At 48.8% G+C, this 27,083-nt stretch overlaps 1 protein-coding gene across 1 annotated transcript in view; it reads left to right on the forward strand.

Annotated features, from left to right (window-relative positions):
* The first annotated feature begins 6,365 nt into the window (after positions 1-6,365).
* The window catches only part of prdm12b (PR domain containing 12b), an 88,736-nt gene continuing 68,018 nt past the window's right edge, over positions 6,366-27,083 (forward strand). The window contains exons 1-4 of the mRNA XM_070863370.1: positions 6,366-6,588; positions 8,300-8,490; positions 12,388-12,543; positions 14,649-14,763. Of these exons, the coding sequence (XP_070719471.1) occupies positions 6,366-6,588; positions 8,300-8,490; positions 12,388-12,543; positions 14,649-14,763 (685 nt within the window). The remainder of the gene's footprint in view (positions 6,589-8,299; positions 8,491-12,387; positions 12,544-14,648; positions 14,764-27,083) is intronic.

The raw sequence follows: 27,083 nt of genomic DNA on the forward strand, positions 1-27,083 counted from the left end.
CACAGGAGCATAATAAGGCCAAAATAAAAATTGACACCGAGCCACATAAGGAGAAATTAGCGCAGGTGAACCAAAAGCTTGGTCAAAGAGATAGGTTTTAAGGAGCATCTTAAAGGAGGAAAGAGAGGAAAGGAGGAAAGAAGCAGACAAGTTTGGGGAGGGAATTCCAGAGATTGGGGTCCAGGCAACAGAAGGCACGGCCACCAATGGTTGAGCGATTATAATCAGGGATGCTCAGGAGGGCAGAATTAGAGGAGCGCAGATATCTCGGGGTGGGGTGGAGGGTTGTGGGGCTGGAGGAGATTACAGAGATAGGGAGGGGAAAGGCCATGGAGGGATTTGTAAACAAGGATGAGAATTTTGAAATCGAGGCGTTGCTTAATCTGGAGCCAATGTAGGTCAGCGAGCACAGGGAGTGATGGGTGAGCGGCACTTGGTGCGAGTTAGGATACTTACAATTCATTACTATGAAATTCTGTTGTGTAGCCATGATGCATACAGCAAGATCCCACAAGCAGCAACGCGGGCGAATGACCAGTTAATTTGTTAGTAGAGGAAGAAATGTTGGCTGAACCCCATGAGGGAACTCTTTCTTTAACTGTCACGTGAAGCGGTTAGGGTCCTAGATTAATGTCTGATCCAAAGGACAGAATGCCCCCACAGTGCGGACCTCCCTCAGTGCTGCCCTGGAGTGTCTGCCTAGACTGGCTGTTGCATTCTGAGCTCCCGAACATTATTGGAATCGGCCTTTCGCTCGGCTCGTGTGGAGAAGCCCCTGCAGTGACCTCACTCCGCTCGGAGCGCGCATTTGGACAAGAAAATAAAGCGCTTCCTGCAAATAACTGGCGGGCAGGTTGGACAGGTGCTGTAAAACCACACCTTTCTACATAGCATAAAGAATTGTTAAAACAAACCCGGCAGACACACCCCGGCACCAAAACACAGGACAAGATCATTTCAAACTTGATACAGATGTGTGATATTGTATCAAACAAACCCTTGTAACAAAGTGTGCAGGCTGCAGCGTGTCCTGACCCGCGGCTCTCGCTGGCTCGAACTGGCCCAGTAATGTCACACTGTGTCCCCGCACTGTTTAGGCTTCTGGGCCAACCACCTGTTGTGGCCGGGGCCGTTCACCAGCGATGTTTGAGAACAGTGCGACCTGTCTCCTCCCGGAGATCGCCTGGTTTGGACTCTGGAGTTTCAGATAAAAGATAAGAGAAGAATTATTTTGTAACTCTTGTTTTCCCGGCTTCAAACACCCGAGCCCGGCCACCAGAGCAATACCATGCCCACAGGCACCCGGCACCTGAGAGGAACTTACCGCTGGGTATCGATTAATTCAGCGGGTATCGGGTAATTCACCGGGTGTCGATTAATTCAGCGGGTATCGGTTAATTCACCGGGTGTCGATTAATTCACCTGGTATCGGTTAATTCAGCGGGTATCGGTTAATTTACCTGGTATCGATTATTTCAACGGGTATCGGGTAACCCGCTCTTGCTGTTCGTCCTCTCAATTCCAATGTCTAAAAAGGAGAAATAAAAGGACTACTGTCGAATGAAACACTTTACCACAATTGGATGGCGTTGGGCATTTTCCGAGGGGCCGGTTCGTGAAACGAAACTAAAATGAAATCGAATTAGTTTCAAAACGGAACCGCCTATATTTCTATCTAAATGGGAGTCGACATTGGAAGAGTGAGGGTTTCTGTATTTAGGCTCAGTAACCGCCATTCCTCAGGTACTCAGGTTACACTTGTCACCAGGTGAGTGCTGGAGACAGGTGGGCACAGGGCAGGTGAGCATGGGGCAGTTGGGCACGGGGCAGGTGGGCAGGAGGCAGCTGGACATGGGGGCAGGTGGGCACGGGGCATCTGGGCATGGGACAGGTGGGCACGGGGCACCTGGGCACAAGATAGATGGACACGGGACAGGTGGGCACAGGATAGGCAGGCACGGGGGCAGGTGGGCAGCTGGGCACAGGATGGGTTGGCACAGTACAGGTGGACATGGTACAGCGGGGCAGGTGGGCACAGGATAGGTGGGCATGGGAGCAGTTGAGAACGGGGCAGCTGGGCACAGGACAGGTGGGCACAGGGCAGGTGGGCACAGGATAGTGACACGGGACAGGTGGGCATGGGGCAGGTGGGCATGGGATAGTGACATGGGACAGGTGGGCAAGTGGACACATGGCAGGTGGGCACAGGGGCATGTGGGCATGGAATAGCAACACGGGACAGGTGGGCACAGGGGCATGTGGGCATGGCATAGCAACACGGGGCTGGTGGGCACAGGGGCACATGGACATGGGATAGCAACACGGGGCAGATGGGCACGGGACAGCTGGGCACAGGACAGGGGGACAGGTGGGCACAGGAGCATGTGGGCATCAGATAGTGACATGGGACAGGTGGCATGGGACAACTGGGCACAGGGGAGGGGGACACGGGGTCAGGGGGACACGAGGCTTCACTGGATTCGGGGACATGACTTAGATAGACACCCACCCACAGAGAAATGAGAAACAGGAGCTGATTGTCTGGCTGGTCAATAGTATTGGAAATGTGCCGAACTCTGTGCACTATTAAAGGTGACCAGTACTGTGTGTTACAGCATGCTCCAATTCTGTAATCAAGTATCTATCTATCTATCTATCTATCTATCTATCTATCTATCTATCTATCTATCTATCTATCTATCTATCTATCTATCTTTTCTGTCTCTATTTTTATCTCCCCATTTATCTGTCTTCCCTTCTCTCCCCCCCCCCCCACCCTTTAATCTTTCTCCTACCATCTCTCTGCAGCTACCTGTCTCAGTCTCTCAGCCTCCCACTGTCCCTCCCCCTTACCTTGGCTGCCTCTGTCACTTTCGAATGTCTCTACCTCCCTCTATCTGCCCCTCTCTGCCCCATGTGTCCTCTCCCCTCTCTGCCTGCCTCCGATTCCAGCGCTGATGACCTCCAGCCGGCCCAGCCGCTCAGATATAGCCCATCTCCCCAAATTGAAACACCCCCCTTGTTATATTTTAAATAATAACCTTGTATCATCTAGTAAACGCGGCGTGTTTCTAACCAAGGGAAGCAGTTGCGGATATTCCCACAGAACCAGTCCATCCCCCGCCCCCACCCCCACCCCGCTCCACAAGTGCTGTCTGCTTTGAGAATGGCTGTTAAATACAAGCTGGTTCGATCCTTGTCTGTATTTTTTTTAGTCCTTTCACATGTTGATCTGTTTTTACAAGAGACACAGAGAGCAAAAACCTGGGTGATAAAAAGCCCCGCGTCCAAGCTCTACCGTCCAAGTGTGTGTGTACCAAAGGACACTCTCCTTTACGCGTGTCAGTCACCTGGCAGCCCAAACTCCTTATTGTTTTACTTATAGCTCCTTCTTCTCTTTGACTTTCACGAAGCCTGTTGCTCAGAATCCCCCGCAAAATGAGCTTCAAATTGGATACATATTGAGGGTCTTTGTCTGTCGAGGGTCGTGCAGGGCTAATTAAATTTGATCCTAACAAACGAGGCACGTCGCCATCCGTTAATCCCAACTCCGCTTTCAAGCCGCACTTTGCATTCAGAGCCCCTGTGTACTATTTCTTCAAATATGCCCACTCAACGAGTTTCATCTATTGAAAAACATTTGCAAAACTCTATTGTGCTGGCGGTCTTGTAGCCATTTTCCATTAGAAAGGCGAGGCGCTCCTGCTTGCGGCTTTGAGCCATTGAACCAAATTGGAAAGAAAGACCGAAAATATATTTACGCGTTTCCAACGTTAGATTTAAATGTGTGTGTGTGTGTGTTTTTTTTGTCTTCCCCCAAGAAGTTTTACTTTAAAACTTTTTCTTTAAAGGGCGCGATGCACTGAGAGTTCGAGACAAGTTTTGTTTTCAAAAAAATCTTTTACATTTTGACCAAATTAGAGGGAGAAAAAATATGAAGAGCGGGTGAAATTTGAAATGGTCTTTGCCCAAACGCGCGCGTGTGTGAAAAAAAAAGCGATTTAAAAAGCTGGAAAGGATGGAATAAACCCCAGCTCGCCGTCAATTCGGTTGCGTTACTTTAAAAAGGGTGTTTTATTCTGAAAATAGCAGGTTGAGGTCCACCGGAGAGGCGCGGGGTTTGATGGTGTTTGGAGGGGGGAGATGAAATTCACAATGAAATGACATTTCGATTTGAGCTAACGGTTGATAAAAGTGTGAGGGACACGATTCCCCCGCAGTCAGTGGAACCGGTGATAGCGAGCTGGCACCACCTCGAAAAGCAGTGTCCTATGTATAACACCGTGCACAATATGTCTAGTTTAAGTGTTGTATATTGTTGTATTCGTTTAATATGTACAGTGAAATAACAATTGGCTCACATTTACTCTTCCCTTTTAAATACATTTAAAAAAAAATTATGTTGTCCTTTATCTGTGCTCAGGGTTTAAGACGTCGATTTTCTATCGATGTGTTTTCTTTACAAATATACATATCTTTGCCACATTTGAAGTGGGTGGGTGGCAGTCGTGTTCGAAGCTTTCGGCTCAATAAATTGGGATAAGATTTGTGGAACAGAGAGAGGATTGTCTAGATGTTCCTGACAGGTGTTCAACTGGGAGGGAGAAGGAAAATTAAACTCAATTTCAGGCCTTTTAAAATAAAAATTGCTGCCCAGCCTTTGAAACGAAGAGAAATCGGCGATAAGACAAATATTCCAATCGATCTAATATTCGAATCTAAGATGTGGATTTTAAAAAGTTAATAGGCGCCCCTGTGTTCCCCCCAGCTTGTTCTCTGGGTCGAATGGCTCCCTGTAAACGAATCAACACTTGCTTTCTGCTGACCCACTTCCCGTTCTTTTTCGGTTCAAAGTAATAGCCGCGATAAATCTAACCTGTCCCAGCGTGTGCAGAACCCAGCGGACCCACTCTATTACATTCTAAAGCAACCAACGGTGGAAAAGAGGGGGGCGAAGACAGCTGTCTTGTCGCTAATCTATGTTCTTCTGTCATTCATTCTCTGCTTTCTTTACCTTGCTCGCCCCAGACTCGTCCCCCCACCCCTCACCTCTCTTTGCATTTTAAATATATCGAGATATTTATATCATTCATTCCATCTCCCCGCCAGCCTACCAAACCTGTCCAAGGTTTGAACGGGACTTAAATATTTTAAGTTGGGGTAGAATAAGGGGGGGGCGGGCGGGGACACACACCTGTTTAGGTGACAAAGATCGCGTTTATTTTAAAAATCAAGAATGGGCGTGAAGGATTGATCTTCAGCACTTTTATCCGTCTTGACATTATTTCTGAATGAGGAAGGGAGAGAGGGGGGTGGGGGGAGCGAAGAGGAGAATAAAGATGTTGCATCAGCGGGACGCTGCAGGGCCCGACTGCTCCTCTGTTTCAAACCAATCGCGGTAATCGCCCCTGTCTAACATTTAAAATGTATTTAGAGAGATGAAAAAAAGGGAGCGGGGCTATTGAAAATCCGACAAATATTGCAGCCCTGCAGAACAATACGCGGCTCCGTTTGATGAGCCGCAATGAATATTAAATTGGAAACTTTTTCTCGCTGGCCATATTCGAAGTTTCGATTCTGTTCCCCTTAAATTTCAGGGCGATTTTGTGGCGGGGAGAGGCCCCCCCTCACTACTTCCAGAAGTTTCAAGGTTTCAGAGCCATTAGGTTTAGTCTTATATTGCACTCGGATCTGCCTTTATATTTAAGTGGAGAGAGCCTCCGTGAGAAACAGTTCAGATTGAAGTTTGAGTCGAGTGAAACACGTGCGCCCGGGCTATCTGCTCTGACCATCTCCTTCATCTCCAGGGAATCTGAAAACCTGCACAGGGAGCGGTAGAGAGAGAGAGAGAGGGAAGGAGGAATGAGAGGTGGTGGAAGAGGGAGGCTTTGCAAAGATTGCTGTCAGTCCCTTGAGACAGGGGGAGCTATTAGCCTTACCTATAGGGCTGCTGGCCCTGAAGTTAAAAAAATGCAAAAGAGAATTGTGTTCCTGTGTGCGGTGGGGCTGTGAGGAAGATCTGCCAACAGGTGCACAGTGTGGGGGGGGGGGGGGCGGTAGAGCCGATGGGACGGGTGCTGGCCGCTCTCTCTCTCACTCTCCTCCCCTCCACTGAATGAAACACTCACGGTCTGTCCTGTAACCAGCCTCTCCTGAGTCGTCAGGAGGTCATTAATAACCAATTAGGGGGTCATTCAGGCGGCTATAAAGAGAGATTTTTTGGGTGGGGGGAGTGCAGCACATAGTTCTGTCCCTTTCCTCATTTCCCCCCCACCCTCCTCCACAGCAGCTCCCTCTCTCGCTCTCTCTCTCTCTCCGCCCACACTTCATCCACTGGCACTGGGGAGCTGCCTCTGCCGCCGAGCATGGGATCGGTGCTGCCATCCGAAGCGCTGGCTCTCAAAGCCGGCTTCAAGCCTCACGGCTTCTCGCTGGCAGAGATCATCACCTCCGACATCCTGCACAGCTTTCTGTACGGCCGCTGGAGGAACGTGCTGGGGGAGCAACTTTTCGAGGACAAGAGTAACGGCGGCGGCGGCCAGAAAACCGCCTTCACCGCCGAGGCGCTGGCTCAATCCTTCACCGGAGGTGAGTGAGACCCCGGGCATCTGCCCCGCTCCCCCCAACTTCCAGCAATAATTGACAGTCAGACCCTTAAAAAAAACTCACAACATCAAGGTTGTAAAATACACAGAAGCCGGCGAGATCCCGCACTGAAATCACCCCCTTTATTTTGGGTTTTATTTCAAGTGAGATTTACAATCATTCTTTTTTTTGCGTTTTGCAAAAATATATTTCGTTGCTTTCATTCTGCGGAAATCTAAGCACAGGTTCTCGAGTTGAGTTTCAGCGGGTTGCTGTAAAACAGACAATGAATAAGGAGGGTGCTGTGTTTAAATAAGGAGAATGATATATTGTCGAGGATTTAACATAATAATGCTTGAAACTTCACTGTCCAGGATTTCGATCCAAATGTGAAATGGGCGATTTGTATCTGAAATATTAGAGACTATTCTGCGCTGTCACGGAGTGACTGGTTAGATTATCGTAAAAATCATAGAATCATATAATACAGAAGGAGGTCATTCGGCCCATCCTCCCTGGTAGAGCTATCCAATTAATCCCATTCCCCCTCTTTCCCCACAGCCCTGCAAACCTTCCCTTGTTAATTACAGATCCAATTCCCCGTTGAAAGGGGATTGATTCGATATCAATTCAATTAATTCTGTTTGCAATAGAATCACCTTTATTCACTGTGAGTGGGCGCGGAGGAGGTGGAGAGTTGAAAAGGGATTTTTTTTTTAAAGGAATTTTTTGAAAACCAGGAGTGAGAGGGAGAGGAGGCGAACTGTCAGGAGTATGGCTGCAAAGCGCAGGTTATCAGCTCTTCTCTTCTTCCTAGGCGGTCCCCCGGAGCCGAGGATGACTAGTGTCCACACCAAATCAGGTATCCCAAAGGTGACGGGCACAGACTGGTAGCCGGGGTCTGAGCGGCTGCAATCTCTGCCTCCTCTCCCGGCCTCTGTGTCCAGGCTCGTGTACTGTAGTTAGTCACTTGCCCCCCAGAATGGACAGTGTCATCACCCTCTTCATGGGTAATTGTGTGGTTTTCTTGATTGTTTATGGACGGGAAATGTTTAAATTAATCTGCCCACTCTGGAGCAAGAAATCTAACTTAACGAATCCAAATCTGTGCGCAGAGACAGAGAGAGGAATGTTTCGTTCCTGCCCAACGAATGTGCCCTCTGAGCCGCTCTCTCTCGCACACCCCGCCGGATCTGTGTGTGTGTGTGTCACCGGTCCTCTGTGCCTCAGTGCCCTTCACACTGTGGCGCTCAGTGCCTTAATCCGGTTAGATCCGCTCGAAGGTTGGCTGTTCTTCGAACAAGGAGGCCACCGTCACTCTGCCGCCGCCAGCCGTCCAAAAAGCCAGCAGAAATAACAATCTTTAACACCAAATCCGTTCTGCAAATTCTTATTTGTTGCTTTAAACTTCTGAATTTTAATTTGATGCAATTTCCTCCGGCAATTCCAGTTACATTTCGTACCGACGGTGACCTAAACACTGAACACCAGCGCAGTTTCGTTTATGGCAAGGTTGATTTTAAATTTTCATCCACTAAATATTATTTTCAAAGCCTGTCTGTCCTGGACCTTTCTTTTAAGAGGGATCAATTTGATCCGCCGACTTTAATCCGCCCAGGCCCCAGTTGGTTGTGTTGCTGTGCTCGGGGTGTTCAGGGCTGGATTTCACCCACATCTTCCCCACCCCCTCCCTCCTCCCTTCCCTCCGCTGCAGAAGTCCAGAAGCTGTCGAGCCTGGTGCTGCCCTCCGAGGTGATCATCGCCCAGAGCTCGATCCCCGGGGAGGGACTGGGCATCTTCTCCAAGACCTGGATCAAACCCGCTACCGAGATGGGTCCGTTCACCGGCCGGGTCATCTCCCCGGAGCACGTGGACCTGTACAAGAACAACAACCTCATGTGGGAGGTAAGGAGAGGCGGCACAGCTGGTTATAGGGGACAGCATCCTGCACACAGCTGGTTATAGGGGACAATGCCACCCATAACTGGTTATAGGGGACAGCACCCCGCACACAGCTGGTTATAGGGGACAGTGCCACACACCTGATTATAGAAAACAGTGCCGCACACACCTGATTATAGGGGACAGTGCCACACACCTGGTTACAGGGGACAGCGTCCCACACACAGCTGGTTATAGGGGACAGTGCCACACACCTGGTTATAGGGGACAGCACCCCCACACACAGCTAATAATAGGGGACAGCGTCCCGCACACACCTGGTTATAGGGGACAACACCCCACACACCTGGTTATAGCGGACAATGCCACACACACCTGGTTATAGGGGACAGCAGCTCCCGCACACAGCTGTTTTTGGGGACAGTGCCACACACACCTGGATTATAGGGGACAGTGTCACATACAGCTGGTTAAAGGGACAGCACCCCACGCAGCTGGTTATAGGGGACAATACCCCACACACCTGGTTATAGGGGGCAGTGCCCCGCACACCTGGTTATAGGGGACAGCACGCCACACACACTGGGGCTATAGGGAATAAGATAGGGGCAACAGATCTTATTCCACACACGAACTTATAGGGGTAATATTCCACATGGATTATAGAGAACAACATTCCACATGGGGATTATACAGGATATCAGACCGCACATGGATTATAGGGACTAACACTCCACAGATATGGGTTACAGGGTTAACACGTCACACTCTCGGATTATTGGTACCAGCCAATTTGACTCCGTATTAGATCAAGGAGGGGTAGACCTGTTGTTGGGGTTAGGTTTCTTTCCCCTCAGTTCAACATAACCTGTGGAAGCCAATGCCCAAACTGGTTGGGTAACAAGCGGTGGGAGGCTGGCCAGTGCTCTGTGCTGGTCGTTTACAGCATTTTATTTCGTTATTCTCCAGCAGTGCTCCAGAACACACTGGGGGGAGGGGTATGGGGGGCTGTAAAACCTTGCTTCTGTCCACCTGTACCTATGCTCTGTTGAATTCAGTGTTAGGGCTGATCCGATGGGGAGAGTGTGTGCATCACACATTGTGCCAATGGAAAGTCTACTTGTTGAGTGGTTTGGTTTGGACACTCTCAGACAAGCTGGTGGATTCCTCACATGTGTCAAAGATACTTGGACTAATCAGAAACAATTACATTGGCTGTACAGAATACCACTCCATGCATTGGGGTGATAGAGGGCAACATTTCCTGCACAGTGGATCTATCCAGGCTGACTTAAGATCGGGATTAGAGACAGAAAGCTTGCGGAAATAGTTGGATATGGAATTGAGATGGAATCAGATGGCAGAAATCAAAAGTAGGCCAGGAATAAAGGCAGGATAACAGTGTTTGATAGCTCTCCTTCCATAAGTGCAGCATTCCTGGGAATTGTAACAGTTCCTGATTTTGTATATTGAACGTTGTATGTACATAAAAGGGGTGATGGTCCCAGCTCATTCTGGTTTATAACTGTGTCAGGGAAACAAACTGTAGGAACAAATGGGAGAGAACCCTGTTTATTTTGTATCCTGTGTCACCCTCTTTCACCTGACTCTCACTCCATATTGTCTCCCATCTCTCTCTCTCTTGTTCCACTAACTCTCTCACCTTCTCTTGTCCCCATCTCTTTCTCTATTGTTCTGCTATTATTCTATTTCTCTCTTGTTCTCCATCTTTCTCTCGTATTCCCCATCTCTCTCTTTTGTTCCCATATCTCTCTTTCTGTCTCTCTCTGTGTCTCCATCTGTCTCTCTGTCTCTTGCACCGTGTCTCTCCATCTGTCTCTCTCTTTGATGGTTTAGGTTTAATATCAATTTTGCTTTTACAAGTAACTTTTTGATTTGTCTATATTTTACTTTAAAAGCAATATTGATTCTAATTGAAACCGTTCTAATCTATAATCAGAAAACGCTGCCTGGTCCCAGAAGCTTTTCAGGACATTTCAGTATGGGTTTTAAAATTGTTTTGCACTTTTCAAGCTCATTTCTTTCTTCCTCATCAGCTTTCTTCCCTGTCTCTTCTCGTGAAATAGTGTACACTTTTCTGGACTACAGTTCTACCACCAGGAACTCTGAGGGTGATCTTATCCTGGGTCCTCAGTTTTTAGGGTGACCATCTCCTAGGTCCTCGGGATTTAGGGTGGCCTTCCCATGGTCCTCAGGATTCAGGGTGACCATCTCCTGGGTCCTCAGGGTTTAGGGTGGCCTTCCCATGGTCCTCGGGATTCAGGGTGACCCTCTCCTAGGTTCTCAGGATTCAGGGTGACCCTCTCCTGGGTCCTCGGGGTTTAGGGTGACCATCTCCTGGGTCCTCAGGGTTTAGGGTGGACTTCGCATGGTCTTCAGGATTTAGGGTGACATTTTCCTGGGTCCTCCGGATTCAGGGTGACCATCACCTGGGTCCTCAGGATTCAGGGTGACCATCACCTGGGTCCTCCGGATTCAGGGTGACCTGATGAAGAGGACTAATTTGCAGGATCATGGGAGGAAAAGCAGGGGTCGGGGACTAAATTGAACAGCACTTGTACAGACCCGGCACAGGCAGGACGGGTCGAATGGTCTGTGTTGTAAGATTCTGTGGCTCCGGGTCAGTATCCCTGGCAGTGGACTTTGCTCCGGGAGCTGCTTGGGTTGGGGACCAACTGGGGCCTGAAGTAAACCCTCTCACATTTGGCCATTTCTGGCTCCCGGAGTTTGGAGGGGAGATTTCGGGATCAGACACGGAAGGCTGGTTGGGAGCGGGGCATTTCAAGCCAGAGGGAGACCTGGGTGGGGCTTGGGGGTTGAGGGGGTGAAGTGGTGTTTGGACAGGAGCAGGGTGCAGAGATCCAAGGCGGATTGGGTGTGGGGGAGTGGAGGACATTTGTTCACCCAGTCTCCGGCTCTCCATCCAGTGCTGTGTCTGTCACCCCGGGACTCCAGGCGAAGGATTACTTTAAAGCAGCTCGGTCAGGGCAGAATCGGATGCTAATATTGGAATGTGTGTTTTTTAGCAGAACAAGATCTTCAATGGGGGGAAAGGTTATTGTTTTCGCAGAAAAAAATCCATGTCCCCATTCTGTGCATCGCTTCCCCCTAAACACCCCCCCCCTCCCACTTCTCCTCCCCTCGCTTCATCAGTTTGTGAATGAAACCAGTCGGTTTCCTGATTTTCCAGTTGATGCACAACACACAGAACTCCTTCAGTGAGCAGCAAATGGCGAGGCTAACCCGGGTCACTGTCGATGACTCGCGTTAGTGTCGATGCCCTGGGTTAGTGTCAGTGTCGGTGTCCTGGGTTACTGTCAGTACCCCGGGTTAGTATCATTGTTGGTATCCCGGGTTTGTATCAGTGTCAGTATCCCGGGTTACCCGGGTTAGTGGCAGTGTCGGTGTTCCGGGTTAGCGTCAGTGTCAGTATCCCGGGTTAGTGTCAGTGTCAGTGCAGGTGTCCCGAGTTAGTGTCAATGTCAGTGCAGGTAACCCGGGTTAGTGTCAGTGTCAGTGTCAGTATCCCGGGTTAGTGTCGATGTCCCGGGTTAGTGTCAGTGTCAGTGTCCCGGGTTAGTGTCGATGTCCCGGGTTAGTGTCAGTGTCACTATCCTGGGTTAGTGTCGATGTCCCGGGGTTAGTGTCAGTGTCAGTGTCCCGGGTTAGTGTCGATGTCCCGGGGTTAGTGTCAGTGTCCCGGGTTAGTTTCAGTGCCGGTGTCCCGGATTAATGCCGGTGTCCTGGGTTAGTGTCAGTGTCAGTGTCCCGGGTCAGTGCCAGTGTCCCGGGTCAGTGTCCCGGGTCAGTGTCAGTGTCCCGGGTTAGTGTCAGTGTCCCGGGCCAGAACTGACCGCTCCCTCTCCCTCTCTGCCCCAGGTGTTCAATGACGATGGCACGGTGCGATATTTCATTGACGCCAGCCAGGAGGACCACCGGAGCTGGATGACCTACATCAAGTGTGCGCGGAACGAGCAGGAGCAAAACCTGGAAGTGGTGCAGATGGGAAACAACATCTACTACAAAGCCACCGAGGTGAGGAGGAAGCCCCGCTGTCGGTCAGAGGCCTGGGGCGGGCAGGGTCCGGGTGGGATGTGTTTCCCCAGCCGGGTCTCACTCTATCCCGGGTGTGATTGTGGCTGGTGAGCGAGCGGGGATTGGTGCGGATTCCAGTTCCGCTCCAGGCGAAGCCGAGCCGAGTGCGGGCTGTGGGATCTTGCTGCTCCACACGTGGAGTTGGGGATGGAGAGTCAGTCCCGATCTGGCGCTCAAGAGGCGCAAGAAGAGGCGGACTGAAGATGGAGAATAATTCGCAGAGGGACAAACATACAGATGTTGATCCATAATAAAAACACAGGCTGCAGATCAGACACAATGTGGAGACAAGCGATGAGTTAACTTCGTCAGAACATTTGCAGCATCTGCAACTTTGTGTATCTAGATATGAAAATTGAGTCTTTCTATACATGGCACTGCCGCGAACCTTAATTTCTGAAGCCCAGTCAGGTAGCAGTCAGCCGCTGGCTCAGCATTTCCACCCGGTGTGGCCCTGGGCCAGCCTGGTCCCACAATTGATTCTAGACCTGTGCCCAGAGCACTCCAAGTGACACCAATAAAAGTGTCTCACCTACAAGCTCTCTATTTGTATAGCACAAATCGCAAAGGCCAGCGTTATTAACGAAATATCTCCTGAGCTTGTTGGCTCTGTCCGAATCCCGTGGAACCATGGCTTGCTGGTTAATCGGCTGTTTGAGAGGTGTATTTCCCCCTCTCACAGTTCCTCCATGTAACCTCTGCTGAAGGTGGGATTTGGTTTGGTTCCATGGGCACTGGTCAGCCGGGACCACCGAGTCCAAGTGCCCCCCTCCCCTCCCCTCATGTGCCAGTCCAGATAGCGAATGCCATGGTCAGCTATTCGACCACGGGGGCCATCGCTGATCAGCTGGCCTCCCCCGTGTTTCTAGCAGGGCGATCAGTGCGGAAGGGCTCTATTTGTTTCCCTCCCCCTCCTTATTCCAGGGGTTCTAGCACTCCATTGATCATCCGGGTTCCGCTAACCGCACACCTTTGGTGGAGATTTAACATGTCTTTTTTGCTGCCTATGTCAAACAGTTCATTTCTCCTCTTGTACTTTAAAAGGCACAAGGAAACGGGATGGTACAGTAAGAAAGACTTGTATTTATATAGTACCTTTCCAAGCGCTTTACAGCCAATGACGTGTAATCACTGTTGTAATGGGTTATGGGGAGCGGGCAGGGAAGTGGAGCTGAGTCCATGATCGGATCAACTCATGATCTTATTGAATGGTAGAGCAGGCTTGAGGGGTTGTATGACCTACTCCTGCTTCTTATGTTATGCAGCCAATTGCGCACAGCAAGCTCCCACTGATGTGATAATAACCAGATAATCTGTTTATGTTATGATTGAGGGATAAATATTGGCCAGGACACTGGAGATAGCTCCCCTGCTCTTCTTCGAAATAGCGCCATGGGATCTTTTACATCCTTCTGAGAGAGCAGATGGGGCTAACATCTCATGTGAAAGATGGCACCTCCGACAGTGCAGTGCAACCTCAGCACAGCACTGGAGTGCCAGCCTGGATTTTTGTGCTCAATTCTCTGGAGTGGGACTTGAACCCATGACATTCTGGCTCAGAAGGCGAGAGTGCTACCCACTGAGCTGCTGTCTGGCACATGTTAGAACACCTCTCTCACTTGGTTTGAATGTAACCCAGAATGACTGGACCAACGTTTGTTTTTCTCTCTTCTTTGCTTCTGTGAAATTATCTTGGAGTATTCTCACTGCAGCTCCTCGGGTTTGGGGTGGATGAGGGAAAGCTTCACTCTGCGTCCAACCTGTGCTGTACCTGACTGGGAGTGCTGGCTGCAGACACTAAGCATCTGAAGTGGGGGGAAATGAACCTTTCCTCAGTGCTGATATCTCACACTTTGATAAGCATCAAAATCAAGGCATGAAATGGGAGGGATTGATGGTGTTCACATCATGGACTTAAACGTCTGCAGATGTGCAGCAGTTTTGCGTAAAGTTTAATACTGTATGTCAGCACTCAAACATTATAATACGATAATAGTTACAGGGGATTAAAGCACAGTCTTTTTCTCTTTCTCCCCTTCCCTTAGACTATTCCCCCTGACCAGGAGCTGCTGGTGTGGTACGGAAATACACAGAACACATTCCTCGGGATCCCAGGAGTCCCAGGGATAGAGGAGGAACACAGGAAAAAGAACAAAGATGGTAATTACTGTTAACACCAGTGGAATAATACTGGCACAGAATCTGATGCTTTATCCGACAGGGCCTATTGGGGGAGGGGAGAATGTTAAGGAATGGAGACACTAATTATTTAAAACACTAGCCCCCAAAAATGGCATCGACCGCATCTGTTACCCTGCAGAGATGGCCTTGCAATTTAAAATAGTTTAACAGAATTACTACAGCGATAAGTGTGCAGCAGTAATCAGCATTTAAGTGGCAGTGTCACTGTAATAAACCATCCCAAGGCAAGAACAGGTGCTGAGCTATCACAGGGAAGAGTTAGGGGAAAAAGAAAGACTCGTATTTATATAGCGCCTTTCACGACCACCGGATGTCTCAAAGCGCTTTACAGCCAGTGAAATACTTTTGAAGTGTAGTCACTGTTGTAATGTAGGAAATGCAGCAGCAAATTTCTGCACAGCAAGCTCCCACAAACAGCAATGTGATAATGACCAGATAATCCTTTTTTTATGATGTTGATTGAGGGATAAATATTGTCCAGGACACTGGGGCTAACTCCAATGCTTTTCTTCGAAATAGTGCCATGGGATTTTTTATATGCACTTGAGCGAGTAGACAGGGCCTCAATTTAACATCCCATCTGAAAGACGGCAACTCCGACAGCGCAGCGCGCCCTCAGCACTACACTAGAATGTCAGCCTAGATTTCATGTATCATAAGTGCCTGGAGTGGGACTTAAACCCACAACCTTCTGACTCAGAGGCAAGAGTGCCACCCACTGAGCCACAGCAAGGTGACCAAAGTTGTGGTTAAAGAGTTACATTCCGAGCAGGGTGTTGGAAGTGAGGAACGACGTGGGCAGACCAGAAAGGAGAGTGTTTCAGAATATGGGGGCAATATTGTTGCAGAATTTTAAACAGGCTCCAGCACGTAAACCGCTAGCAATTCCATGTAGATTACTCATTGGTAGAATATAAATTGTTAGCTTTTACTCCAGAAGTAATTGTTTGCAGCTAAATACCAAACCACTCATTTTGGTACAGAGCAATGGGCACTGATTACCTTCCAATATCTTCCCCCAATTACGTTCACTTCCCCCATGAGCCCAGAGGGTGGCTGGTTAGTTGATGATATGGACAGGCTTTCAATTCCAACTAGAAACTGGAACCGACATTGCACAATATATTCACACTGACCCTGTGGGATAATGACTCTTGTTAAAAGGCGGGCAGAAGACATTTGATGAAAAATATGCTATAAATTCATGCACTAATATCACACCTCAAGGCTTAATATCACAGACACTGCTACTTGCAGTGAAAATGACCATTAAAGGAGTAGGTTGCATGAAATTAAAGGAAGCTTCACAATTAGGTGGTTGGGTGGTTCAGTGGGTTATCACACTGTCCTTACACACACAGGGACTGGGTACAGTGGGTTGTTACACTGTCCTTTCACATTCTGGGACTGGGTACAGTGGGTTATTACACTGTCCTTTCACACTCTGGGACTGGGTGGTACAGTGGGTTATCACACTGTACTTTCACACTCTGGGACTGGGTACAGTGAGTTATCACACTGTCCTTTCACACTCTGGGACTGGGTAAAGTGGGTTATCACACTGTCCTTTCACACTTTGGGACGGTGGTACAGTGGGTTATCACACTGTCCTTTCACACTCTGGGACTGAGTACAGTGGGTTATCACACTGTCCTTTCACACTCTGGGACTGGGTACAGTGGGTTATCACATTGCCCTTTCACACTCTGCGACTGGGTACAGTGGGTTATCACACTGTCCTTTCACACTCTGGGACTGGGTGGTACAGTGAGTTATCACTCAGTCCTTTCATACTCTGGGACTGGGTACAGTGGGTTATCACACTGTCCTTTCACACTCTGGGACTGGTTGGTACAGTGCATTATCACATTGTCCTTTCACTCTTGGGACTGGATAAAGTGGTTTATCACACTGTCTTTTCACACTCTGGGAATGGATGGTACAGTGGGTTATCACACAGTCCTTTCATATTATGGAACTGGGTACAGTGGGTTATCACACTGACCTTTCACACTCCGGGACAGGGTGGTACAGTGGGTTATGACACTGTACTTTCAGACTCTGGGACTGGGTGGTAAAGTGGGTTATCACACTGTCCTTTCACGCTGAGACTGGGTGGTACAGTGGGTTATCACACAGTCCTTATATACTCTGGGCCTGGGTCGAGTGGGTTATCACACTGTCCTTTCTCACTCTCGGACTGGGTATAGTGAGTTATCACACTGTCCTTTCACACTCTGGGGCTGGGTACATTGGGTTATTACACTGTACTTTCACACTCTGCGATTGGGTACAGAGGGTAATCACACGGTCCTTTGACACTCTGGGACTGAGTACAGTGGGTTATCACACTGTCCTTTCAAGCTGGGACTGGGTGCTTCAGTGGGTTATCACACTGTCCTTTCACACTCCAGGACTGGGTGGTACAGTGGGTTATCACACTGTCCTTTCACAATCTGGGACTGGGTACAGTCGGTTATCACACTGTCCTTTCAAACTGGGACTGGGTGCTACAGTGTGTTATCACACTGTCCTTTCACTCAACGACTGGATACAGTGGGTTATCACACTGTCGTATCACTCTCTCTGACTGGGTGGGACAGTGGGTCATCACACAGTCGTTTCACACTCTGGGACTGGGTGCTCCAATGGGTTATGACACTGTCCTTTCACACTCTGGGACTGGGTACAGTGGGTTATCAGATTGTCCTGTCACACTCTGGGACTGGGTACAGTGGGGTATCACACTGTCTTTTCACTCTTGGGACTGGGTAAAGTGGGTTATGACACTGTCCTTTCACACTCTGGAACTTGGCACAGTGGGCTATAACACTGTCCTTTCAAACTCTGGGACTGGATGGTGCAGTGGGTTATCACACAGTCCTTTCATATTCAGGAATTGTGTACAGTGGGTTACCACACTGTCCTTTCACACTCCGTGACTGAGTGGTACAGTGGGTTATCACACTGTCCTTTCAAACTCCACGATTGTGGTACAGTCGGTTATCACACTGTTCTTTCACACTCTGGGACGGGGGAGAGTGGGTTATCACACTGTCCTTTCAGACTCTGGGACTGGGTACAGTCGGTTATCACACTGTCCTTTCACACTGAGACTGGGTGGTACAGTGGGTTATCACACTGTCCTTTCACAATCTGGGACTGGGTACAGTGGGTTATCACACTGTCCTTTCAAACTGGGACTCGGTGCTAGAGTGGGTTATCACACTGTCCTTTCACTCTACGACTGGATACAGTGGGTTCTCACACTGTCGTCTCACTCTCTCTGACTGGGTGGTACAGTGGGTTATCACACAGTCCTTTCACACTCTGGGACTGGGTGGTACAGTGGGTTATCACACTGTCCTTTCACACTCTGGGACTGGGTACAGTGGGTTATCAGATTGTCCTTTCACACTGGGACTGGGTGGTACAGTGGATTGTCACACAGTCCTTTCACTCTCTGGGACTGGGTACAGTGGGGTATCACACTGTCTTTTCACACTGGGACTGGGTACAGTGGTTATCACACTGTCCTTTCACACTCTGGGACTGGTTGGTACAGTGGGTTATCACTTTGTCCTTTCACTGTTGGGACTGGGTAAAGTGGGTTATGACCCTGTCCTTTCACACCCTGGAACTGGGTACAGTGGGTTATAACACTGTCCTTTCACACTCTGGGACTGGGTATCACACTGTCTTTTCACACTGGGACTGGGTACAGTGGTTATCACACTGTCCTTTCACACTCTGGGACTGGTTGGTACAGTGGGTTATCACTTTGTCCTTTCACTGTTGGGACTGGGTAAAGTGGGTTATGACCCTGTCCTTTCACACCCTGGAACTGGGTACAGTGGGTTATAACACTGTCCTTTCACACTCTGGGACTGGATGGTACAGTGGGTTATCACACAGTCCTTTCATATTATGGAACTGGGTACAGTGGTTTATCACACTGTCCTTTCAAACTCCGGGACTGGGCGGTACAGTGGGTTATCACACTGTCACTTCACACTGGAACTGGGTGCTACAGTGGGTTATCACACTGTCATTTCACACTCTGGGACTGGGTACAGTGGGGTATCACACTGTCTTTTCACACTGGGAATGGGTACAGTGGGTTATCACACTGTCCTTTCACACTCTGGGACTGGTTGGTACAGTGCGTTATCACATTGTCCTTTCACTCTTGGGACTGGATAAAGTGGTTTATCACACTGTCTTTTCACACTCTGGGAATGGATGGTACAGTGGGTTATCACACAGTCCTTTCATATTATGGAACTGGGTACAGTGGGTTATCACACGGACCTTTCACACTCCGGGACAGGGTGGTACAGTGGGTTATGACACTGTACTTTCATACTCTGGGACTGGGTGGTAAAGTGGGTTATCACACTGTCCTATCACGCTGAGACTGGGTGGTACAGTGGGTTATCACACAGTCCTTATATACTCTGGGCCTGGGTCGAGTGGGTTATCACACTGTCCTGTCAAACTCTGGGACTGGGTACAGTGGGTTATCACACTGTCCTTTCTCACTCACGGACTGGGTATAGTGAGTTATCACACTGTCCTTTCACACTCTGGGACTGGGTATATTGGGTTATTACACTGTACTTTCACACTCTGCGATTGGGTACAGTGAGTTATCACACGGTCCTTTGACACTCTGGGACTGAGTACAGCGGGTTATCACACTGTCCTTTCTCACTCTAGGACTGGGTACAGTGAGTTATCACACTGTACTTTCACACTCTGCGATTGGGTACAGAGGGTAATCACACTGTCCTTTCACACTCTGGTACTGGTTACAGTGGGTTATCACACTGTCCTTTCAAGCTGGGACTGGGTGCTTCAGTGGGTTACCACACTGTCCTTTCACACTCCAGGACTGGGTGGTACAGTGGGTTATCACACTGTCCTTTCACAATCTGGGTCTGGGTACAGTCGGTTATCACACTGTCCTTTCAAACTGGGACTGGGTGCTACAGTGGGTTATCACACTGTCCTTTCACTCAACGACTGGATACAGTGGGCTATCACACTGTCGTATCACTCTCTCTGACTGGGTGGGACAATGGGTCATCACACAGTCCTTTCACACTCTGGGACTGGGTGCTCCAATGGGTTATGACACTGTCCTTTCACACTCTGGGACTGGGTACAGTGGGTTATCAGATTGTCCTGTCACACTCTGGGACTGGGTACAGTGGGGTATCACACTGTCTTTTCACTCTTGGGACTGGGTAAAGTGGGTTATGACACTGTCCTTTCACACTCTGGAACTTGGCACAGTGGGCTATAACACTGTCCTTTCAAACTCTGGAACTGGATGGTGCAGTGGGTTATCACACAGTCCTTTCATATTCTGGAATTGTGTACAGTGGGTTACCACACTGTCCTTTCACACTCCGGGACTGAGTGGTACAGTGGGTTATCACACTGTCCTTTCAAACTTCACGATTGTGGTACAGTCGGTTATCACACTGTTCTTTCACACTCTGGGATGGGGGAGAGTGGGTTATCACACTATCCTTTCAGACTCTGGGACTGGGTACAGTCGGTTATCACACTGTCCTTTGACATGGGGACTAGGTATAGTGGGTTATCACACTGTCCTTTCACACTCTGCGACTGGGTACAGTGAGTTATCACACTGTCCTTTCACACTCTGGTACTGGGTACAGTGAGTTATCACACTGTCCTTTCTCACTCTGCGATTGGGTACAGAGGGTAATCACATAGTCCTTTCACACTCCGGTACTGGGTACAGCGAGTTATCACACTGTCCTTTCTCACTCTAGGACTGGGTACAGTGAGTTATCACACTGTCCTTTCACACTCTGGTACTGGGTACAGCGAGTTATCACACTGTCCTTTCTCACTCTAGGACTGGGTACAGTGAGGTATCACACTGTCCTTTCACATTCTGGGACTGGGTACATTGGGTTATTACACTGTACTTTCACACTCTGCGATTGGGTACAGTGAGCTATCACACTGTCCTTTCAAACTGGGACTGGGTGCTACAGTGGGTTATCACACTGTCCTTTCACTCTACGACTGGATACAGTGGGTTATCACACTGTCGTATCACTCTCTCTGACTTGATGGTACAGTGGTTTATCACACAGTCCTTTCACACTCTGCGACTGGGTTGTACAGTGGGATATCACACTGTCCTTTCACACCCTGGGACTGGGTACAGTGCTGTATCACGCTGTCTTTTCACACTGGGACTGGGTACAGTGGGTTATCACACTGTCCTTTCACACTCTGGGATGGGTTGGTACGGTGGGTTATGACATTGACCTTTCACTCTTGGGACTGGGTAAAGTGGGGTATCACACTGTCTTTTCACTCTGGAACTGGGTACAGTGGGTTATAACACTGTCCTTTCACACGGGGACTCGGTACAGTGGGTTATCACACTGTCCTTTCACAATCTCGGACTGGGTACCGTGGGTTATCACACTATCCTTTCACACTCTGCGACTGGGTATAGTGAGTTATCACACTGTCCTTTCACACTCTGGTACTGGGTACAGCGAGTTATCACACTGTCCTTTCTCACTCTAGGACTGGGTACAGTGAGTTTTCACACTGTCCTTTCACACTCTGGGACTGGGTACATTGGGTTATTACACTGTACTTTCACACTCTGCGATTGGGTACAGTGAGCTATCACAATGTCCTTTCAAACTGGGACTGGGTACAGTGGGTTATCACACTGTCCTTTCACACTCTGGGACTGGTTGGTACAGTGGGTTATCACATTGACCTTTCACTCTTGGGACTGGGTAAAGTGGGTTATGACACTGTCTATTCACTCTGAAACTGGGTACATTGGGTTATAACACTGTCCTTTCACACGGGGACTCGGTACGGTGGGTTATCACACTGTCCTTTCACACTCTCGGACTGGGTACCGTGGGTTATCACACTGTCCTTTCACACTCTGCGACTGGGTACAGTGAGTTATCACACTGTCCTTTCACACTCTGGTACTGGGTAAAGCGAGTTATCACACTGTCCTTTCGCACTCTAGGACTGGGTGCAGTGAGTTATCACACTGTCCTTTCACACTCTGGCACTGGGTACATTGGTTTATTACACTGTTCTCTCACTCTCTGGGACTGGGTGCAGTGAGTTATCACACTGTCCTTTCTCTCTCTGGATTTGGGTACATTGGTTTATCACACAGCCCTTTCACACTGTGGGACTGGGTGGTACAGTGGGCTATCACACTGTCCTTTCACTCTTGGGACTCGGTAAAGTGGGTTATCACACTGTCCTTTCACACTCTGGAACTGGGTGCAGTGGGTTATCACACTGTACTTTGAAACTGGGACTTGGCTGCTACAGTGGGTTATCACACTGTCCTTTCATTCTACGACTGCTTACAGTGGGTTATCACACTGTCGTATCACTCTCTCTGACTGGGTTCGACAGTGGGTTATCACACAGTCCTTTCACACTCTGGGACTGGGTGGTACAGTGGGTTATCACAGTGTCCTTTAACCCTACGGGATTGTTGCTCAGTGGGTTATGATACTGTCTTTTCACATCGTGGGACTAGGTACAGTGGTTTATCACACTGTCCTTTCATAATTTTGGACAGGGTAGTACAGTGGGTTATAACACTGTCCTTTCACACTTTGGGACTGGGTGCAGTGGGTTATTGCACTGTCCTTTCACTCTCTTGGACTGCGTGGTACAGTAGGTTATTACACTGTCCTTTGACACTCTGGAACATGCTACAGTGGGTTATCACACTCTTGGACTGGGTACAGTCAGTTATCACACTGTCCTTTCATACTCTGGGACTGGGTACAGTGGATTATCACAGGATCCTTTCATACTCTGGGACTGGGTACATTGGGTTATCACACTCTGCTTTCACACTCTGGGAATGGGTGGTACAGTGGGTTATTACACTGTCCTCTCACTCTCTGCGACTGGGTACAGTGAGTTATCACACTGTCCTTTCACACTCTGCGACTGGGTACAGTGGGTTATCACGCTGTCCTTTCACACTCTGAGACTTGTTACAGTGAGTTATTGCACTGTCCTTTCACACTCTAGGACTGGGTACATTGGGTTGTCACACTGTACTTTAACACTCTGGGACAGGGTGGGACAGTGGGTTTTTACACTGTCCTTTCACACTCTGGGACTGGGTACACTCAGTTATTGCACTGTCCTTTCACACACTTGGACTGCGTAGTACAGTGGGATTTTTATACTGTCCTTTCACACTCTGGGACTGGGTACAGTGAGTTATCACACTGTCCTTTCACACTCTGGATTTGGGTACATTGGGTTATCACACTCCTTTCACATTCTGGGACTGGGTACAGTGAGTTATCACAATGTCCTTTCACACTCTGGGACTACGTGCAGTGAGTTATCATACTGTCCTTTCACCCTCTTGGACTGGGTACAGTGAGTTATCACACTGTCTTTTCACACTCTGGGTCTGGGTACATTGGGTTATCACATTGTACTTTCATACTCTGCGATTGGGTACAGTGGGTAATCACACTGTCTTTTCACATTCTGGGACTGGGTACAGTGGGTTATCACACTGTCCTTTTATACTCTGGGACAGGGTACAGTGGGTTATCACACTGTCCTTTCACACTCTGGGACTGGGCACAGTTGGTAATCACACTGTCCTTTCACACTCTGGTACTGGATACAAAGGGGTATCACACTATCCTTTCACACTCTGGATTTGGGTACAGTGGTTTATCACACTGTTCTTTCACACTCTGGGACAGGGTACAGTGAGTTATCACACTGTCCTTTCACACGCTGGGACTGGGTACAGTGGGTTATCACACTGTCCTCAGAATCTGTGGGATTGGGTACAGTGAGTTATCACACTGTCCTTTCACATTCTGGGAATGAGTGCAGTGGGTTATCACACTGTCCTTTCACACTCTGGGACTGGGTACAGTGGGTTATCACACTGTCCTTTCACACTCTGGGACTGGGTACAGTGGGTTATCACACTGTCCTTTCACACTCTGCGACTGGGTACAGTGAGTTATCACACTGTGCTTTCACACTCTAGGACTGGATACAGTAAATGATCACACTGTCCTTTCATACTCTGGGACTACGTGCAGTAAGTTATCAGATTGTCCTTTCACACTCTGGGACTAGGTACAGGGAGTTATCACAATGTCCTTTCACACTCTGGGACTAGGTGGTACAGTGGGCTATCACACTGTCCTCTCACTCTCTGGGACTGGGTACAGGGAGTTATGACACTGTCCTTTCACACTCTGGGACTGGCTACAAGGAGTTATCACACTGTCCTTTCACACTCTGGGACTGGGTATAGTGGGTTATCACACTGTCCTTTCACACTCTGGGACTGGGTACAATGAGTTATCACACTGTCCTTTCACACTCTGGGACTGGGTTCAGTGGTTTATCACACTGTCCTCTCACTCTCTGGGACTGGGTACAGTGAGTTATCACACTGTCCTTTCACACTCTGGATTTGGGTACAGTGGTTTATCACACTGTTCTTTCACACTCTGGGACAGGGTACAGTGAGTTATCACACTGTCCTTTCACACTCTGGGACTGGGTACATTGAGTTATCACACTGTCCTTTCACAGTCTGGGACTGGGTACAGTGGGTTATCACACTGTCCTCTGAATCTCTGGGACCGGGTACAGTGAGTTATCACACAGTCCTTTCACACTCTGTGACTGGGTACAGTGGGTTATCACACTGTCCTTTCACACTCTGTGACTGGGTACAGTGGGTTATCACACTTTCCTTTTATACTCTGGGACAGGGTACAGTGGGTTATCACACTGTCCTTTCACACTCTGGGACTGTGTATAGTGGGTAATCACACTGTCCTTTCACACTCTGGGACTGGGTACATTGGGTTATCACACTGTCCTACCACACTCTGGGACTAGGTGGTACAGTGGGCTATCACACTGTCCTCTCACTCTCTGGGACTGGGTACAGGGAGTTATGACACTGTCCTTTCAAACTATGGGACTGGGTACAAGGAGTTATCACACTGTCCTTTCACACTCTGGGACTGGGTATAGTGGGTTATCACACTGTCCTTTCACACTCTGGGACTGGGTACAATGAGTTATCACACTGTCCTTTCACACTCTGGGACTGGGTTCAGTGGTTTATCACACTGTCCTCTCACTCTCTGGGACTGGGTACAGTGAGTTATCACACTGTCCTTTCACACTCTGGATTTGGGTACAGTGGTTTATCACACTGTTCTTTCACACTCTGGGACAGGGTACAGTGAGTTATCACACTGTCCTTTCACACTCTGGGACTGGGTACATTGAGTTATCACACTGTCCTTTCACAGTCTGGGACTGGGTACAGTGGGTTATCACACTGTCCTTTCACACTCTGGGACTGGGTACAGTGAGTTATCACACAGTCCTTTCACACTCTGTGACTGGGTACAGTGGGTTATCACACTGTCCTTTCACACTCTGTGACTGGGTACAGTGGGTTATCACACTTTCCTTTTATACTCTGGGACAGGGTACAGTGGGTTATCACACTGTCCTTTCACACTCTGGGACTGTGTATAGTGGGTAATCACACTGTCCTTTCACACTCTGGGACTGGGTACATTGGGTTATCACACTGTCCTATCACACTCTGCGACTGGGTACATTGGGTTATCACACTGTCCTCTCAGTCTCTGGGACTGGGTACAGTGAGTTATCACACTGTCCTTTCAAACTATGGGACTGGGTACAGTGAGTTATCACACTGTCCTTTCAGACTCTGGGACTGGGTACAGTGGTTTATCACACTGTCCTCTCACTCTCTGGGACTGGGTACAGTGAGTTATCACACTGTCCTTTCACACTCTGGATTTGGGTACAGTGGTTTATCACACTGTTCTTTCACACTCTGGGACAGGGTACAGTGAGTTATCACACTGTCCTTTTACACTCTGGGACTGGGTACATTGAGTTATCACACTGTCCTTTCACAGTCTGGGACTGGGTACAGTGGGTTATCACACTCTCCTTTTATACTCTGGGACAGGGTACAGTGGGTTATCACACTGCACTTTCACACTCTGGGACTGGGTACAGTGAGTAATCACACTGTCCTTTCACACTCTGAAACTGGGTACAGTGGGTTATAACACTGTCCTTTCACACGGGGACTCGGTACAGTGGGTTATCACACTGTCCTTTCACACTCTCGGACTGGGTACCGTGGGTTATCACACTATCCTTTCACACTCTGCGACTGGGTATAGTGAGTTATCACACTGTCCTTTCACACTCTGGTACTGGGTACAGCGAGTTATCACACTGCCCTTTCTCACTCTAGGACTGGGTGCAGTGAGTTATCACACTGTCCTTTAACACTCTGGCACTGGGTACATTGGTTTATTACACTGTCCTCTCACTCTCTGGGACTGGGTGCAGTGAGTTATCACACTGTCCTTTCTCTCTCTGGATTTGGGTACATTGGTTTATCACACAGCCCTTTCACACTGTGGGACTGGGTGGTACAGTGGGCTATCACACTGTCCTTTCACTCTTGGGACTCGGTAAAGTGGGTTATCACACTGTCCTTTCACACTCTGGAACTGGGTGCAGTGGGTTATCACACTGTACTTTGAAACTGGGACTGGCTGCTACAGTGGGTTATCACACTGTCCTTTCATTCTACGACTGCTTACAGTGGGTTATCACACAGTCCTTTCACACTCTGGGACTGGGTGGTACAGTGGGTTATCACAGTGTCCTTTAACCCTACGGGATTGTTGCTCAGTGGGTTATGATACTGTCTTTTCACACCGTGGGACTGGGTACAGTGGTTTATAACACTGTCCTTTCACACTTTGGGACTGGGTACAGTGGGTTATTGCACTGTCCTTTCACTCTCTTGGACTGCGTGGTATAGTGGGTTATTACACTGTCTTTTGACACTCTGGAACATGCTACAGTGGGTTATCACACTCTTGGACTGGTACAGTGAGTTATCACACTGTCCTTTCATACTCTGGGACTGGGTACAGTGGATTATCACAGGATCCTTTCATACTCTGGGACTGGGTACATTGGGTTATCACACTCTGCTTTCACACTCTGGGACTAGGTACAGTGAGTTATCACACAGTCCTTTCACACTCTGGGACAGGGTGGGACAGTGGGTTTTTACACTGTCCTTTCACTCTCTGGGACTGGGTACACTCAGTTATTGCACTGTCCTTTCACACACTTGGACTGCGTGGTAC

Source organism: Pristiophorus japonicus, chromosome 20 (genome assembly GCF_044704955.1).
Source record: "Pristiophorus japonicus isolate sPriJap1 chromosome 20, sPriJap1.hap1, whole genome shotgun sequence".
Lineage (NCBI taxonomy): Eukaryota > Metazoa > Chordata > Chondrichthyes > Pristiophoridae > Pristiophorus > Pristiophorus japonicus.